The 19,859-nt window shown below is 35.0% G+C and overlaps 1 protein-coding gene across 1 annotated transcript in view; it reads right to left on the bottom strand.

The window, feature by feature from the left end:
- The window catches only part of CrebA (Cyclic-AMP response element binding protein A), a 113,404-nt gene that overhangs the window by 2,217 nt on the left and 91,328 nt on the right, over nt 1–19,859 (bottom strand). The window contains exons 2-6 of the mRNA XM_077438661.1: nt 5,764–5,968; nt 2,498–2,742; nt 2,305–2,422; nt 238–419; nt 3–146 (exon numbers count right to left, since the gene is read on the bottom strand). Of these exons, the coding sequence (XP_077294787.1) occupies nt 3–146; nt 238–419; nt 2,305–2,422; nt 2,498–2,742; nt 5,764–5,968 (894 nt within the window). The remainder of the gene's footprint in view (nt 1–2; nt 147–237; nt 420–2,304; nt 2,423–2,497; nt 2,743–5,763; nt 5,969–19,859) is intronic.

Here is a 19,859-nt window from a genome sequence, read left to right as displayed (position 1 = left end):
ACCTTATTTTTTATTTTACGTCTAATTTTCTTCAATGATTTCTCTTCTGATTTAGTTAAAGGTAGGCGAGTAGGAACCGGATATCCTTCTGCCATTAATGTGCGCTTTTCTTCTTCTGTTAGTATTAAGGTTCCCGTTGAACCTTTCTATAAACAAAAAAAATATATATATAATAGAAAAACAAAATAAAACAATACTTTTCATAAACAATTTTATATATATATATAATATACATACTGGTTGTGAACTAATAAGAGGTGTGTGAATTGGTTGTCGAGCATGCTGCGGCGAGAAGAGTTGCGATGGGGTAACTCGACGAGAACTCGGTGGTGGCGAAGGTGGTGCCCTCGTAGGTGACAAAGCTCCTTCACTATCTTCGCTCGATAATGATGACGGAGGAGTCGGGGGTAATCCGAAAGCTAAAAAGAAAACATTCTCAATTAAAACTGTTCAATTCATAATATAAAATATAGGTGGAGCGGAAACAACTAAATACAGTGGTGTAACAAGGAGCAGGGCAACGGAGTATCAATACCCCGGGCGCACCAGTTTTGAGGGCTAAGGCAAAATACTTTTTTTATATTTGCCACAAAATGTTGTTTTGTTATTTGTTATGACGAACTCTTCGACATTAATCTGTCTGTCAAATATGCAGACATGGTCGAGCCTAGGTTACCATCCTACGAGTTGGCACCGATTCGACCGAGTTGGTGCATCCCACTTAACTTTCTTCCCAGCCCAATAAACAGTCGTGCATTAATCACAGCGTCATTTTACTAGCTTAACCCTTTGAATGCTAACCAACGCCGATCGGCGTTTTACCAACAGGTCCATGGGACTGAAAAACGCCGATAGGCGTTGTATTTTGAGCATGTAAAAAGTAAACAAGAATACTACCCACTAAGTCTTTCCAGGTAACATTGAAAAAAAATGCATTGAACATGGGTCGTGTAATCTGTGTCATTCATTTGTCAACGTTTATAAAGACTAGTTTACACCGGAATTTCTGAATTTATAACCATAGTAGAATTTCCCGATGGAAATTCCTAACTTAATTGAGTATTTTAGATTGTGGCTTGGCATTTAGATTGTGAACATTACATTTTAAGAACAATGAAGAAGATGGAACTAGTTTTGGAAAAATACATGAGCACTCAAAGGGTTAGCACCCTCATAAAAACAATAATGTGGCGCCAGATTTGAGCCACAAAGCAACAACAATTTAAAACAATGCTTTCTGTACGGTGATTATTCCGCACAAAACGATTTTGAAAAAGTCACTAAAATATCTATCACAACATCTGGCACCCGAAAATTCCATACACGCAAACTATCATACTAACGAGAACTCGAGTGGCAAATATTCCGTATTCGTGATTTTTGAGGGAACGATTGTCCGTTTACCTTTCTATACATATGTTATATATTTAGTGTCTCAGCGCTTGAAAATACTACGAATTAATTAAGTACAAAAATTCTACAAAAATTTACTGTATTTTAAGTTATAGATATAACACATACTTGACTTTTACAAAAAAAGAGATAATTTTGTCATCGTCAGTCAAATCATCAAACCAAGTAGACATTATTGATATTTGTTTCTTATACTTGGTCTGGTGTAGGAAGAGACTTGGGAAAAACGTACATCCTATCTCTTTCACCGTCTCTCGACCAATAGCATTTCGTGCAAACAGTAGAACATTGTACGCGCGAAATGCTATTGGTCGAAATTAACTGAAAAGGACAGCATATACGTTTTAGCTAGACCTGATGGACAATAGCAAACTTTATAATTATACAAACATGAAAAAGAAGGGGGGGGGGGGGGGGTGTAAAAATAAAATGCCCCGGGCGTCATTTACTATCGCTACTCCACTGAATGATTAGCACCTTAAAAAGAAACAACTGTATTACAAATATTCACTAGTTAAATAAAACCAAACTATAACACGTATAGCATTATGCCACAAGGTCATTTTTTGAAAATAATATCACTCGAGTTGACTCAGCACGTTGTCAATTCATTAATTTATTGATTTTCCGCTTGCATGTAATCTTCAAAATATGACTTAATAGTACTATGAAATGACGGTGTGATTTAACGCACGTTCGGGAAGGAAGTAAAGTGATGGAATCAACCACCAACATGGTCGATTCTATCCCACCTCGCAGGATGGCAACTCAAACTCAACCCATGTCATACAGCACTATGTAGTAAGGTTTTATTTTGATAATTTTTCATATTTGCTTTTCAATTAGTTGTATCTGCTCCACTTTATATAAAATGCGTTAATGAATACTCACTGGATGAATTTGGTTCAACTTTTATGCTCAATTTGGGTAAAGCTGCTAGAGCTGGTGAACCGAGAAGTAGTTGCGTGCCTCTTCTAAGTGAACTTTGTGGTAAGTGAATACTTCCAGTCTATAAAAATAATGTCATAATAATTAACACCGGTAGATTTGATTTAATCAATCATCAACATATGATAGGACTTACTGTGTGATCTATGACATAGTCGATCGAGTGTAGATTACTGTTGTCGTGCGTAGGTGACTCTGACGGTGAAGGAGAAGGTGAAGGACTGCAAATGGGGGAGGATGGTCGACTGAGGGGCTCCTGTTTTACGGAGGTGGAAGCAGGTTGAGGGGATGGACTCGGCGACCCGGCTGGTGGTGTTGTTCCACGTCGTCGATTCCACGCATTCTGTAGAGGTATCGCTGGATAACATTCGTCTTCCATATCTAAAAAATAAATAAATAAATAGCATCACTTTCAGATCATATAAGGCCGGCCCCGGCACACCAAAACAGCACGCTGCATGTGCTTTGGCAAGCATTTATTATTGTCACATCACACCAAACAAACATTTGCTGAGCTTTCATTTTTTGCTGCTCGAAAATCAACTACATAATAAAAATGAAAGACGATTTGGATTTTTGTATTGCATTTATTAAAGAAGTTGAACCAAATATTCGACTTTACAATTACCAACATCAAGATTACAGCAATAGAAGAATGACAGAATTGATATGGACTAATATTGGCGAAAAGTTTAATGAATCTGGTAAGATATAACTAGGGTTGTCAGATTTCATGCAAGTCAAACCGGGACACCCCCCCCAAAAATAAATAAAAAATCAGTTCTTTGACTTTTCTATACATAGATATATTTTCAATAGAAGTGATAATATCATTTTTTTTCCCTTCTATTTTTAATATATGTAAATGAAAAGTGCTACAATTACAATGAAGAAACCAAATAGACTTCACTGAGAGAATTATGTAGTGAAAAAATCTAATAAGATTTTTGGTGCTTTTTATTCAGCTAAAAAAAGCTTCAAATAGCTTTAGAGTGCGTTCTATTGCAGTTAATAATGATAGCCAACTAGATTTTGAATGTGAGAGTAGATTTTTATATTCAATATTAGCAAAATCACAGAAATATTTTAGTCTTTCTGTTTTGACGGTGTCTATTCCGTGTCTGCGTGTGATGAATCAATCTGAGTGGGAGAAAATTATCAATCCAAGATATATTAATTGACGCCTGATACTCATTTTTTGTCTTCCTTCTACACATAGTTCTCCAGAAAGTATGAGACAGAGACAAATAGTTAATTGTTGAATATTGCTGCAGTTTTTACCAGACTGTCTGGTCCAGACATCGACTTTTTGTTTATAGTTTATGTCAATTTTGAGTTAAAAACTTCTGTACGAATTTAAAAAGTAGTAAACCGTGACATTTGGGCGTCCTGGGAGGTTTGTTCGGGACTTCGGGACACATGACTTAAAACTGCTGACAATCCCGATTAATCGAGACGCCTGATATAACATTTATAATGTGCATAAATATATGAATTAATGGGCTAACTGTGTACCAAGCTATGTAATTATTTTGCCATGACACTGAACCATAAGGATTTTTGAAATATTCACATAAATATTCCCTGTTTTGAGTGGCATCATTACCCGGCCTTCCTTGATAATTGTCATGATAGCGACTAGAACTCGCTGTTATTATGTTTTCAGTTCTTGAAGTAAACTGATATTTTTGGTTCATCTTAATAAAGTTGTGAAGTATGCAAGTAGCTTTAACAATTTTAACATATTTATCCACTGAACAGGACATCGGTGTTTCAAATACACGAAACTTCGATACAAGTATACCAAAAGCGCATTCGACAATTTTTCGACCTCTAGATAAACGATCATTGTTCAAGACTTTTCCATTATACGGTCTCATTATATTGGTGCAAAGGGGAAATCCTTCATCCACCACAAAATAAAAATTAATTGGTCGTCCAAATTCTTATTCTCCTATTAATGGCATTGACTCTGGGATGTTTAAAGTATTATTTGAAAGTGCTTGGCCTAATCCGCAGTTACGAAATACTCCAGAATCACTATTTCTGTCATAATCTCCAACGTCAATATTTGCAAAATAATCCATTTGCATCTGCGCATTCCATAAGCCAGCAGCATAGCTCGGTCCTTAAGCTTTTGCTTAATACCGAGAGGCGCCGGGTTCGATCCCATGAGCTGACCTCGATTGAAAAGAATTTTTCTGAGTACATCTGTAGTGCTGCTGGTCAGACTTGGATATTTGTGACTCCAGGTCGATCGTTTCCTATCAGAGTTTGCCAATTTTCTCTGATTTCATTGTTGAAATGGTTCCCGTTTAAAAATTGGCTAAAAATCCATCCTACCTACTACGTCACCACTATTTGAGTATGATTAATGTACAATTCATAGATGTCTCGTTAACTTGCGAGTTTTTCAGTGTCTCGTAATTCAACGATATGTAATAAAAATGCTGTAATTGGCCAGGAAGGCGCATTGGGGTTTACCTGTAAGGCCTTCCTGGTATATATGTAAAAAAATAAATAAATAAATAAGATGAATAGAGAAGTACTGTTTATAATTAAAGTAACTACTTCATGAATTCGCTGGTTTTTTAAGGCGAATGTGTTTCCCATCATTTTATGACTGCAAATGTAGCCCCGTGTTCACTCTGCATTTAACGTTACGTGCTAAATGTGATGAAGCAAATACAGTGAAGCATTTACAGCGTGCATGCTGATGTATCTTTACTTACTGCCTGACTTACTATACGCCACACATTTGAAGGTCATTTTTTGCTGACTTTCAAAAAAAGAAAAACTCTTATTCAAAGCTGGATTTGAACAGCGGTAATATTGTATCAGATGGTATCCACTAATGTTTATCTCCCGCGTGAATGGTACATCAATCTTTCTAATTGCAATTGCAAATGTGTTATAAATTGAAAACGTATAACAATAGGTAGATTTTATTATATATTCGAATTCATTTTCTCAATTGTGAAATCAGTGGTGGAAAATCGTTTATGATCTTAGCCGTAATTATATATTATATATGTGAATCTGTAGATTGTTATACCGCCTGACTGTTATGTCATACTCCGTCACAGACAAGCCGCATTTGAATGTTATTGAATTCGCACAACGGAAAATAAAAGTCATACAAATGATCAAACATTCATGAAATATGAGTACACAACAGTTGTCTGAAAGCAGAGGAATTCTGTATAGCGACTTGTGTACAACTGTGTTAACAAACCGACTTGCGTGGAGACTGTCGATTGGTAGGTTTTCAATTTAATATACATATGTTCCGACAAACACATTAATCGTCGATGGTTAAAGATATATTTTGCCTGATGGAATATTTGTTCAAGACGTGTCGGTCTATTTTTAAATGAAAGACTTTTTGAATGTGATACTAACCATCTACTCTAGTGTGCATGCCTGCAGGTGAGGTAGGAGCTGAATCACCGTCTGAATTTAAGCTGTATGAGTGTTCTGTCTTGATAGGTAGTGCACCGAGGGCTGCATCTGTCATTAAACGGTCGTGTAGTACCACTGTGGATTTTGTGTCTTTCAAAAACCATTCTTGCATGTCCGCTTCATCATCCAAAGCTTCCTGCATCGCCTGAAATGCAACAAAAGTACATTGTAGATACAAAAGTTGAATTACACAATACATAATTCGAGTCGATAATGCCACACGATAAGATTGAATTTCTAACGTGTCATTATTATGTGCGGTAATAACAAGTTGTTAGGGGAATTTACCGTAAATGAATGTCAACTGAACGACCTTGTCGTGGTAAGCATATGTATGTATATTCGACTTGTGTCTCATGTTGAGCAATATCATTTTTCAACTGTTAATTGTTGTTGTAATAAAAATGAATCAATTGTATCCATTTTTTTATTATTATTTTACGATTAATTGAGGCCACTATAAAATATAGTACTAGATATTTCTAAAAAAAAATCATCAAAATAAAATGGCGTCTCATACGTTTTGCTTTATTATATGTAGTATGGAATTATTATAATCAAATATTTACATGAATTTTTAAAAAGAAAACAAAGGAATATAAAAAGTCTGCCATATGTTTCTTATAACAGGATTTAAATATAATTTACATATTCGAATGAAACTTTTGGTCAGCAAATTTGATATAGAAGATGATATTACATACATAAATAATTATTGAATTTTGCAAATATTCAAACGAATTCAACACAATATACAATAGAAATTTCGAAATAATTTATCATACGCTAATTCAGTATATTTGCATCAATATTTAATTATACATGACGTTAAACTTAGGTTATGTTCGCTGAAAAGTGACATATGACAGTTGATAGTTATCGGGCATTGACAAAGTTAAAGTCGACCATAGCCCATATGCATATATATTTTTTAGAAAAAATGTTAAATAAAATATGCGTAAATTCAGTATAATGTTGGAACTATATTCTGTTTAATTGCTTAAGTACATAAATAAAAAATTTGGTAGTTTAATAACATGTTCTTATGTATTTCAATTTGAAGCTTCTCTAATCTATGTAATATATAATTTCGAAAGAGAATTTGTATGTATGTAAGTTTTGGTTGGTAAAATCCGTGACGTTATTGAAAAAATCAAATTTTCTATGATGACGATATCGATATCGATTTCGATTCCGTTTTCAACTTCGATTCATTTTTCATTTCCGGATCCAGATTTCTGTTTCAGTTTCGGATCCCGATTCCTTTTTCAGTTCCAAATCCCGATTTCCTTTTCAGTTTCGATTCCCGATTTATTTTTCCCGAGTTCCGGATCCGGATTCTTGTTTAAATTCCAGATCCCGACTCCGTTTTCAGTTATTTTTCAGTTCCAATTTCGATTTAAATTATTATTCCCGGATCCAATTTCAATTTCGATTCCCTTATATATAAAAAAAACTATTCTTTTCTGATTGGCTGTCGGTAAATATATTTTTTTTCTATTCAAATAAATATAATAAAAAACAAATGAATGTTTAATATTAGATTAGCCATGTTTAAGCGGTTTATATGACAAATATCGAGCGAAGCCGGGTAAAATCACTAGTATGAAATAATTAAATAATCCAGTTATTTATTTATATTCAATTATCTACTTTGGATATTATTTATATTAAATTTCAAGAAACCTCGAATGTATTTAATAGAAATAAATGACGCGGTCACAAATGTGTTCCCCTTTCATGTAAAATCTAATTAACACGATTTTAGACATTTCGCCCGTATTTTGAATATCTAACTAACCGCAAGCAATCTCGCTCAATTATCATACACGAAAACGTCGGAATATGCAATGCAGTAAGTGGATCATAAATCCGGAACTCGGGGTTTTTCGACGAATTCGAGACAAAAACTAGTAAAATAGACTAGCGAGAATCTTTCGAGTGGAGAGCGTCTGCACAAAAAATAAAATAAAAAGCATCAGCGTGGGGGAAAAAATTGACGTAAAAGCGAATTCTGACGTGCGCAAGTATACCTATGTACATACTAGGTAGGTTTTAAAGTAATGCGCGAGGCAAAGGAATCGAACCGAGACGTATATTTTGCTGCAGTCTGCTGGTCAACCGTCTGCCCATAAAGGATACTCTGGAGACGGAAGCCACATTGAAAAACCAATACGGTCATAGCGCAAGTTCCTGTCGGACTGAAAAACCAAAACGGGATGTTGACCAACACGCGCAGACTTCTGGTTTCGACTGTCTGGATTAAAACGTGGGAGGCTTATTCAAATTTAGTAGGATAATTCACATGCATACATAAATTTGTTTGCACAATAAAATTATTAAGGAGAGAATACCTTTGTATCCTATTGTACGAAACTTTATTGTTAAAATGTTGCAAAATAAAACGAAGAATTGAAAACGCGAGAATGTCCGGAGAGCTCCATCTATACCAACACGGTTGACGACCTTATACTAAGTACAAAAAAACGAAACAATTTTACAATTTGCATAAAAATAGCACACCATGCACCTTGGCGTATTATTGTCAATGTCAAAATGCATTTTACGCTAATTCAACGGTTAACAAATTCGCAATAAATTTCTGTGCTCAGACATTTTCGAAATTATGTACACGATGCGAGTGCGGTTTTGAGTCGTGAATGCAAAAAGAGACAAATTTATGCACGAATTTTCATGCAAAATTATCATCTACGATGTACATACGTACAATATTTATGTCGGCGCATCTATCAATGGAATTGCAGTATTGTCAATGAGAAAAAGGCGACTTTAAGCCGTCTCTTAGAAATGCTGACGAGCAGACGACATAAACTGCAAAGTGAAGTAAAAGATGCAAAACGGGAAAATAAATAAAAATGTGAAACGTGTGATGATTTCCGCAACAGCAGCAGCCGGATACATACGCCTTATCGTATCATTACGGTACTGCATAGGCACTTTATTATGTGTATGTATACTGAGAATATAATTATACGAAAATATATCATATTTATATACATATATAATTTTCAACACCTCTTCGACACACACCGTGAATTTCATATTAAAATATGCTATTTGAAACTTTGAACCACGCATGTTCGGTATGTTTGAATACATTTAGATGTGACATTCAGATTTTAATATTTTCGACGTTGTTAACGTAGGATGATTTTTTCATTTTTTTCAATGGGCAAACGCTCATTACAGGTAAATCTGATAGCATATTTTTCATAGGCGAGTGATTTTCATGGATTATTATGATTGCATAACGTGTACTGTGGCACAGCGTTGGTGGTTCAAAGTGAGCATTCAAATGCACGATACAATGAATTTTGGGATTTTTAATAAATGGAAAATGCGTTTCAAATTCATATACATATACATAATTGCAACGGTTTTTCAAAATTTTGATGTATTTAACGGCACGAAACCTTATGATTTTTTGACCATAGTATTATTCACTACCAATTTGTAACATATTTTTGGTATCTCCTGGACTTAATAATAATGATAATAATAGAATATTGTATGCCAATATAGCCCTATGGCTAAACAATCGCGAAACAATCAGGAACAATGGAATAGCAGTTGAAAGTTCCGCATCATCTGAATTCCATCTTATTGTACAAGCAAAACATTAAAACCCATTGTTAGTTTCAGTGAACTTAGGACGAGTCTTTCAGGGAGATCTGAATCAATTGGAATACCATTGAGTCTATTGGTTTTATCATGTCTAAAAAAACAGAGCACTTCTGAACTATGACAAAAATTCATTTATCGATGCTTCGTAAATCCAAACACTTTTTACAAGGCTCTTTATAGTCGAGTATTTTTGATCATCCAAAGAGGAGTCCACCTTACACTTATTTTAATTTAGCTTGGCAGCTGGAAGATAAATATTTGATGTCTATTGATCAGCCGAAATGTCCTACAGTCTGTCTGCTGTAGGAAGACACAGGTAAAACCCACATGCTGTCCCTTACACCCCAATTAGAGCATTTCCTGCGTACAATGTTCTTATCGTCTCCACGAAATTCCATTGGTCGAGAGGCGGTGTAAGAGACAGCATGTAAGTACGTTTTACCTACGCAGGTGTCTTCCTACAGCGGACCAAATATAACCAATTTTTCTTTCAATGTATACTCGATTTCGAGAGTAGTGAATTTACCTCGGGAAAACTTGATGTTTTCATTAGTTTCCTGTTAACCTTCTGGAGTAGAAAGAATATACACTGGGAATGGGTTATGATTTTAGTGGGTAGGTGTGATTTTTAGTGGTGTCACTTTTGTATGGAACAGTCTCATCAATTATTGTCATTAATCGAAACCCATATTTTTAGCATCTATGTTTTTTCTTCAATTTTAGCATTTCCATGTATCATTTTAGTTAATGGAATGTTCAGTTTTAGCATCTATTTCTTTTAAATGTAATAAAGACTTTTTAACATCTATCTCATAATGCCAAAAATACAGATCTCTATTCATTACATAAAATTATTAAGAGGAGAGATTCACAATCCCGCTATCCTGGAGAAGGTGAAACTTTTGGCCCCGGAAAACCATAGGGTTTTACGAAAACATGATATCTTGTTGCCAATTAAGGCTAGTAGAAACGTGCTCATGAACTCCCCCCTCTCGAGAGCTGTTCGACTCTTTAACTTACTGGCACATGCCTTGGATCTCTTCAATGCCAGTTATGTAGAGTTGGTCGAACACATCCTACTTACATAGATAGCACGATATAATTCTCATTATTATTTACTAGTGATTTTACCCCGCTTCGCTCGGTATTTGTAATATAAACCACTTAAACATGGCTAATCTAATAGTAAGCATTTTATTACATTTATTAGAATTGTTTTATTTTATTTGAATATTCATTTGTTTTTTTATTAAATTTAACGTCACGGATTCTACGAACCAAAACTTACATATACATATATGTACATATAAAGTCTCTTTCGCAATTATATTATTATTTACTAGTGGTTTTACCAGGCTTCGCTCGGTATTTGTAATATAAACCGCTTAAACATGACTAATCTAATAGTAAATATTTTATTACATTTATTTGAATACTCAATTGTTTTTTTTTTAAATTGACTGTTACGAACAAACAAACATATATACTAAGTCTCTTTCGAAATTATATGTATACCATAATCCGGCGGCCCCCTTGGCGCCCCTCGGGACTTCGCCTCCGAGAACTTAGCCCCCGGGCACTTCGCCCACTGGGTCTTCGCCCCCTGGGCCTTCGCCCCAGGGGCTTTTATAACCACAGTGACGCTTTGGGGCTACCTGTCAAGTCACTGTAGTATTGATTTTGTTTAAATAAAATAAAAAAAAATAAAATCAATTACCTATACATAGATCAAGTCGACAAACGATTTTATTCAAGATTCTGTGACAAACGATTCTGTAAAACAAGACGTTCGATCTGATTTTTACTAGCCTCTTATTCACAAAATTTGTCAACATTTAGTTTACTTTGCTATGAAACTAAATGGAATTATGTATAAAATATACAATATAATTACTTTTTAAGTACAAATCCTATCACAAGAGGATCTAGATACATACATATATACACATGTATAGCGGTGAAGGCATTATTTTTGTATGGGTTTTTTCAAGGCTACTTTCTCTTGAGCTCCTTCGAATCCAGTTCATACTTTTAGGTGACTTTTAGTGGGCAGATACATTTGTATGTGTATGTATGTAGTTGACTGCTTGAGAAGCGCCGGCTAGCATTGCCGAGTCCGCTTGTAATTGCATCACGTCCAGCGATTGTCCATAACATTGGAGCGAGCAAATTCCTCGAGCGAGAGGCCGGTGTGAACGGACGGCCGTGATCTTGTTGGAAGTTCGCGACAACAAATCGACCTTTGCGACAGCCCTGACTCGCCAATGGTGATTTTTGAAATTCCTCACTCGGGCACGGCGGCTGGCGTGTGGGTGTGATTGGATCTGGTCTAATAATACATACACTTTTAGGTGCCCTTTATAGGTCCTGGTGTCTCGTCTGCTACCTTCTCAACCAGTTGGCCCTTCAACGGAGGCCCTCGTTCAACACCGGTTGAATAATCCCTCTCTTAGGTACTGCAGTTTCAGATGTGCTCTCCCGTCCATTCAATTTCAACTTGTTGACCACATATCGAATTAAAGTTCCTTCCGTTAATATATACATACATACAGCTGTTTTTGTCAAATGGGATAAGATTATGTAATATTTTAGTACATATTTATGAGTCAAGATTTAAAGTTTAGTGCTACTGAATACGACTAAACTCCACATCAATATTCAGAAATTATCTATGCTTTCACATTTCAAACATGTCAAACAAACCATCAGAATAGACTAGCGCTTAGCATATAAAGCATTGAACAGATTGGTCACGGGTTCGAATCCCATTGGTTTCTTGGATTTGTGACTCTAGATCGATCGTTTTCAGAGTTTGCCAATTTATCTGATTTTCATTGAAACAGTTCCAAAAAATTGGCAACCTTACCCATTTTCTTGAATCTCGAATTTCACTGAATTGCATTAAATGCTGCAAATTTACAAATTTGACCATAGATGTCTTTGTGGATATTAATTGATATGTATTTATGTACTTTGTATAATACTAATAATATTTGTATCAAATGTACAATGTTTCTGGCCAGGAAGGCGCATTGGGGTTACCTGGTAAGCCTTCCTGGTATAAATTTAAAAAAATAATGTCATGATTGTAATGAAATCCCGTACAAGTTATTTTTAGGTGCATTTTTATTTTTTTCGTCGATTCTAATTATAGATACATAATATGTACATAGGTAATTTGTTATATGAATAAGCAATTTGATTCAGTCAACATACGTAATATGTAGTTCGTTCATTTGTACTAATTCCAATAAAATACATGTATATGTATATATAAATTTTCAGATGAAATGGTGAGTTATTTTTCAAGAGAGATTAAATCAAGTTTATCATATTGCACTGAATAATACATCGATTCGTTTATATCGCCTCGATTCGAGATGTTTGATTTTTAGCTAGATATTTGAATTTCAAAACAGATTCACAGACGTCCTGGCCCCGAGTGACCCTAGTCCAATTCCATTTTTGCAATTTTATACATTCAAAAATGCTAAATTTTGACAATGACAATGCACTGTATATGTATGTATTTCTTCCCACCTTATTTCTCTTCATATTGAGTAAACGGCGAAGAATGTCAAATTCACGCTTCAGCTGGTCACGAAAGCGCTGAACTTATTTTTTTTCTTTTCGTGCCAACACGTAACAGAATACATAAACGTTGAACGAAATTTAAACCAGTCAAAATAAAAATATGTCTCGTTTTAAGATGCACATATTTAGACAAACTTACGGAGCAGCGTCAGTTCGCGTATGAGATTTCAATTGGAAATTTTCCGAGATTTTCCCCGATCGAACTCTGCTCTGTCGCGACAAAAGAGGTCGAATTTCCATTACCTTTCTCGATTGGAAAAATAGTTTTCCGTGCACATAGTGCACTTTAGAATTCGATAAAATTCTCCGATATTGAAAATTTCTTAGACGTACTTACATACTTGTGTGCCAATTGCCGTTATTGACATTCAAACGTTTGTTCACATTAAACTAACAAGTGTTATGACATCATCGTCACTGCCAGCATCGCTTCCAAAACCCCATACGGTCTTTTCATTTAGGAGAAGTTCGTGGAGAATATTAATAAAGCAAACATGAGGAAGAATGTTAACGGATGCGTGAACGTAGCGCAACGTCATAACTAATCAAATTAGTTTACATTATTTCACGGGCATAAACTACGTTCTGTCTGAAATATCATAGTAAAAATTTAAGAATCGTAACTTTTAAAATTACACATTTAAACTGTGATGTACATACATATAGGCATATGCGTGGATAGGCATTCTTCAGTGTAATTAGTCAAAATTAAAATGTTGCTTTCTTAGTCCACACGGATATGTTTCTGAACCGGAAACGAAATCAATTCGCCATGTAGTGATTCATTCTAAATAGAAATTGGAAAGAAAATTTAGACGATTTCACGTGTGACACCATCGTCTCATTTCACGCATTACGAAAGCAAATCACGCAAATCGTGCTCGGAATCTTAATCTATCCGAATATATATGTATAGCCTCTGGTGGAGAAAGAAAAAGGATTCAAAAAATCTGATTCGGAAAATATAAAAAGGACAATGTGAATAATGCATAATTATATGTACATCATCATCATCTACGGCTATTCACCATCAACTGCTGGATGAAGGCTTCCCCAACATGCTTCCACTCGTTTTGCGCAACTCTCATCTATCTACCCCAAACATTTTCCTAATTTCGTCTACTCATCTTCCCTGCGGTCTTCCTTGTACCATTTTACATTCTCTCGGGTACAATTCTAGCACTTATTTTGTCTACCTTTCATCCATTCTTCTAGCCACGTACATTTCCAAAACACCAATTCTCGTTAAATGAACTCTCCGTTTCTATACATACTTGTCTTGTCGGCTTGGTACTAAGATCATCATAGTAATCGTCCCAGAAACATTTTCCAATATCTAAATATGTTACGACTTACATATCTCAACTTTATATTCAATATTTATTAAATTATTACTACTAGAATGCAGCTGTAATAAATATAAAATTATTAATCTTATTCAAAATTGATTAATTCAAGTATAGAAACGAACAGTTCATTTAATAATATATTTCGTGAAACCAGGTCCACCGGTAATATAATACATCTAAGCACTGCCTATTTGTTATTCATATTAAACAGTTCGATACCTTTTGACTAACAAGATCAAAATATATATGTACATACATATAATATATGTCTGCAAATATTTGCATCCGTGTCTACCTACTTGTCTGTATTATGTTTCCCTCCATATATGTACATATATGACATAAAATATACAAATCGTGTATAAGTACAGGTCAGGCATATAATATAAGCATGCAATGTCTGAGTTCAGATGGTGTAAAAGTATGGGTTATGATGTATATGCACAAAAAGTGAAATTGATATTCTTTTATTCCAAAAAATTATACACATCATTTCCGTCTGTTTGAATATATATTTAAGTATGTTAAAAAGTGTGTCTCTGCATATCCTAATTACGTTCATATCGATATGATACACATATGTGTGTATGTAAAAGGTAAATATGCACACTTTAAAGTTGCCGAACTCCATTCGAATTTCATTTCGCCGCAAAAACGCTATACGTACAGCTCGACGCGAAAGTAATGAATGAAACTAGTTTTATAAGACCACACCTTAACTATGGGTATACATCATTACATATCTAGAATTCCCAAACGATGGGATCGCTCGACCCGCTGACAGGTGTTCAAATTATGCGATCAATCTCCGACTCTTTAATTACCTTCTCACGATACCGCGGGACAGAGATCGTCATAGCACTCATAACGGTACGGGGAGACCACTCGAATTGTTCAAACCGTTTGTTTATTTGCCAGCCTAGTACGAGACGGAGAGAGACTGTTTGGTGTGGTTGTTGTGCGTACATTTGCGGTGGCATCATCATCATCATCACCTTACCACACTTGGCAAAAGTTGAATAACCGCGACGATTATGTGAGCCAACGCCCTGCGTGGTCATGTGCGTAACTTACAGGTGAGTGCCTTTTCGAAAACGTAAACACGGATGTGTTCAAATGCGTCTGTCGATACTCGAAGACCCCTTTCTTTACAGTCAACCGTGATAAAAGGGTGATACGCTTTAGAAACCAGGGTCTATGATTTGAGTAAGGATTGCAACTGTGGATTTTTATAATCTAATTATACATATAGTACATAACGTATAGATGCCAAATATGGACATTGACTGCCAAATGTTGCATAAAGTTTAATGCACTCGGAGAAGTATGGGACGCTTTATGCTTGATATAAAGAGGATAAACAGGAAATGAAACGTACATAAGTGAGAGGTATGACTAGAGTAACCACCGTAGTGGAGCGAGTTAAGAGAAGTTATGTGGACAAGTTTCGGAATGGTACACAAGAGAGTGTAAGAAAAGTTTCAAGTGAGATGGTTAGAGGAAGTAAGGGAAATACGTGTTGCTTAAAACAGATATGAATGGGGGGGGGGGGATGTTGGAGATGCTCTCATCCAGGGTGATGTTGTTGATGATGATGAAAAGTGTTCGAATGGTACACAAGAGAGTGTAAGAGAAATCACAAGTGAGATGGGAGGATGAAGTAAAGAAAATGCACATTGCTTAGAACGGACATGAATGGAAGCATATTGGAGAACCTTTCATGTAGGATGGTGATGTTGATGATGATGACATGTGGACAAGTGATTGAATGGTACACAAAAGAGTCTAATAACAGACGCAAATAAGATCGGTGGACGAAGTAAGAAAAGTGCGTGTTGCCAAGAACGGAGATGAATGGAAGCTTCTGAAACAAGCTCTCATTTGGGATGGTGATTTTGTTGATGATCACATGTGGACAAATATTCAAATGACACATAAGGGAGTGTAATAAAAGTCACAAGTGAAAAGGGCGAACGAAGTAAGAAAAATTCATGTACATAGTTTAGAATGAAGATTAATGGCATCATGTTGATAAAGCTCTCATCTCGAATTGTAATGTTGATGAAGATGATATGTGGACAAGTATTTAATTAGTACACTAGAAAGTTTAAGAAAAGCTACAATTGAGATGGTTGGACGAAGTGATGAAAACGCATGTTGGAGAAGCTCTCATCTAGGATGGTGATGTTGATGATGATTATATTTGGGAAAGTGTTCAAATGGCACACAAGAGAGTGTAATAAAAGCTACAATTCATATGGATGGACGAAGTAAGGAAAATGCTTGTTGCTTAGAACGGATATAAATGGAAGCAAGTTAGAGAAGCTCTCATCCAGTAGATTATATATTTTGACATAATCCAGTATTATTCATAATCTCATCGGAATATTAACAACTTAAACAGAAAGTTAAAATTCCATTCAAAAGATTGCATTATACAAATTCCGATGAGTCATGAAGAAAAACTACATTCTCGAACGGCTAAAATCACAGTATTATAGTGGCGGAGTTTGGTATTATATTCAATCCATTTCTATAATTAAAATTGAAGATGAATGAATAAGATTAGAAAAGAGTGAGAAAGTCAAAATGTCCGGGCTTAAGGAATGGATAATCATCTCAAATTTATTGCTGACTTACACTGTTGTCTACTTACTGTGAAAAGTAGATTTAGATCCCGAAAAAATACTCAATTAATCACTTTCTCAAAAACGTTTTTTTTCCTAAATTGTAAGATCCAGGACTATGATTTAGATTCTTAGAAATAAAGTCATTGTAAATTAAATATACCTGATAGAAAGCAAAAGTATGCGGTGACCGGAAACTTGCGGTTTACGGTCAATGAGACATAAAGTATAACAAATTGTCAAACGGCCTACTTTACTGTTCAATTTTTAGGTTAAAACTGTAATTTGAAGTTATAGAACTAAACAAATTTACTCAGGATCGAAGTCAGGTATGCGATGATTCACATCGACGAGCCTGTCCATATATTTTCAAACAGGAAATCCTTGCAATTCGGAAATTCCGCCGTACAATAATCGCACAGTTACCACAACTCGTACCTGATACGAAAGTCCATGAGTGAAATGTGTCGTAATCTGCATTGAACGATCACTTGCATTAATTCATCGTGTGTATGTACGTGTTGCACATTGTAATGCGAAATCGACAGCATCTTTGTGAATCACGCACCGCGTGAAATTAATTTGCGATACTTAATTCAAAGATGATCCTATTTAATATCAGAATTTGATAAAAGCATTATTGTTTTTCTTTCACTTGCTCTTATTGAAACAAAAATATGGAAAACACAAGAATTTTGGCAATATTTCTATTGATTATGTATTCAAGTGCTAAGCAGCACTTTTTACACAAATTTAGCCATGCCAAATCTTCACCCATTTTTGCAGACTTGGAATTTTTTTATGCAACTTAAATATTACAGCATTAGCTCAATTAAAAGGTCGTTATCTCATTTTCTGAAATAATAGCAATCATGAGTCATAAGAATTTTCATTTTTTTTCAATAAAATGTACTGTCAGAATATAGAATGTGATAAATGTAGATGTAAAGAAATATTCTTCTTAAAATACTTATTGTTTATGATGAAACTGATATGATATTTTAAATTTCATAGCAAACATTCATTAGAATCATACCTATATAATATTCAACCAACTCTGCGATTTAACCATATCTTTGAAGAGCTGTGACTGGCTGTTAAGAATCCTTTAGATTGTGACAAGTCCTACTAGTGACACCCACTTCACAGTGGTGTCATGATGTTTTTGCAAGCTTGTAACAAACTGCTTGTCCGAGTCGGCAAGGTTGATCATCGTCTTTGGCATCGTCGTCGTCGCCATCATCGGCCAAGTTCAAGGCTCTGTTGCGGATAAACAAGCCGGCTACCTCGAAGGCCACCTCTTGTTCGTACAGGTGTTCGAACTCACTAACTGTAAATTGGCGAGTGGGCCTCGCCCAATCGCCTGGGGTTTCGCGCCTCACTTTGCATCGATGTCTCTTTGCTGAATTTATCGATTTTTCACAATCGATTTTTTATTTCAACAAATTTTCCGCCTCGCAAATTAACTAAGCTCGTCGGAAACCACTTATCATCATAAACAAAAGTTACAAAGTCACAATTTGCTAGAGTAAATTTTATAAATTTGATATTGATTTGCTATGTATTGAAATACATTATAATCTTGCAAATATTATAATTATTCATTTCAAAACTATTTTTCCTATTTTTCAATGCTAAATATCCCGTGGTGTTTCCATGCTAAATACGAATCGAACATGGAATGATAATAATTATGACGTGTAAGTATGTAGTTCCTAATACTATATAATTTTTAATATACTTTACGGTTAATTAAACATCAATTACATTAAAACATCGCAATTCGATTTAGATTCGCGTGTTAGTTTCCAATTGAAAAGACTGGGAAAACGATTAAACAATAATGGCGTTGTTAATTCGTTAGAGAAAATATGTTACGCAATCGATACACACATACATATTTACGCACAATCGTCGTACTGATGATAGATCAATTGCTATATTTATTTACAATTAAAATAATAATAAGATAATTGTTGACTTTTGCAATAAGCCGTACAAAATAAGACTTTAACTCCATTTTATATAATATACAAATTGAAAAAAAAAACAAGACAATGGCTAGATCTTTTAATCTTGATTTTTCTCACATTCTAAAACGAGAATGACACGGTTGATGTATCAAACACAATATGTCGACTTTCGTTCGGATAAAGTGCTTTTTTTTTCACTTTCACTATTTCAGAGCGTCAAATTGATACGAAACAATACCTAGATTGAATTAAAAAAATAAATAAACAAATAGCACGATGTGCAATTTTTCACGCGCATCACAGTTTGGAAACCACCGAACTGTGCATATCAATCAAATTTGATTATTACTAGTCGCAAATGCAATTATTAGAAGGACCGCTCTCCACCTGTTACGCATACAATTCGATCTATCCAACAGATGCTCGTAAATCTAAAAAAAATTGAAAACTCCGCGAAAATTTATATCCAATCAAATCTTGAACGTATGTATTTATGTATGTATGAACAGTATAAAGAAAATAAATGTAGACGATCGTAACAAAAAAAGCAATGATCATATGTGAATGTGTTCGGCTCTTACGGTAGCAGAAAATAACAGACACAGAAAGAATTCGCAATAAATTGGCACAGCGAACGTACGGAATTGCTCAGTTATGGTTTATTATTGTGTAATGATTATGAATTACGTACAAGTGACATATACAGGATAATAACGTGTGTATGTACTATTTTTTTTTCATTATGATTTTCAATGGGATTCTATAGGAAGTTCATCATTACGGCGCGCGAAAAGCCACTGCGTAATCTGTCATTCGATCGGTCATAAATCGACCCATATCGAACGCGT

This window comes from Arctopsyche grandis, chromosome 9 (genome assembly GCF_051622035.1).
Source record: "Arctopsyche grandis isolate Sample6627 chromosome 9, ASM5162203v2, whole genome shotgun sequence".
In the NCBI taxonomy this organism is placed as follows: domain Eukaryota; kingdom Metazoa; phylum Arthropoda; class Insecta; order Trichoptera; family Hydropsychidae; genus Arctopsyche; species Arctopsyche grandis.
The sequence above is the reverse complement of the archived record's forward strand: the minus strand, read 5'-3'. Positions and strand labels throughout refer to the sequence as shown.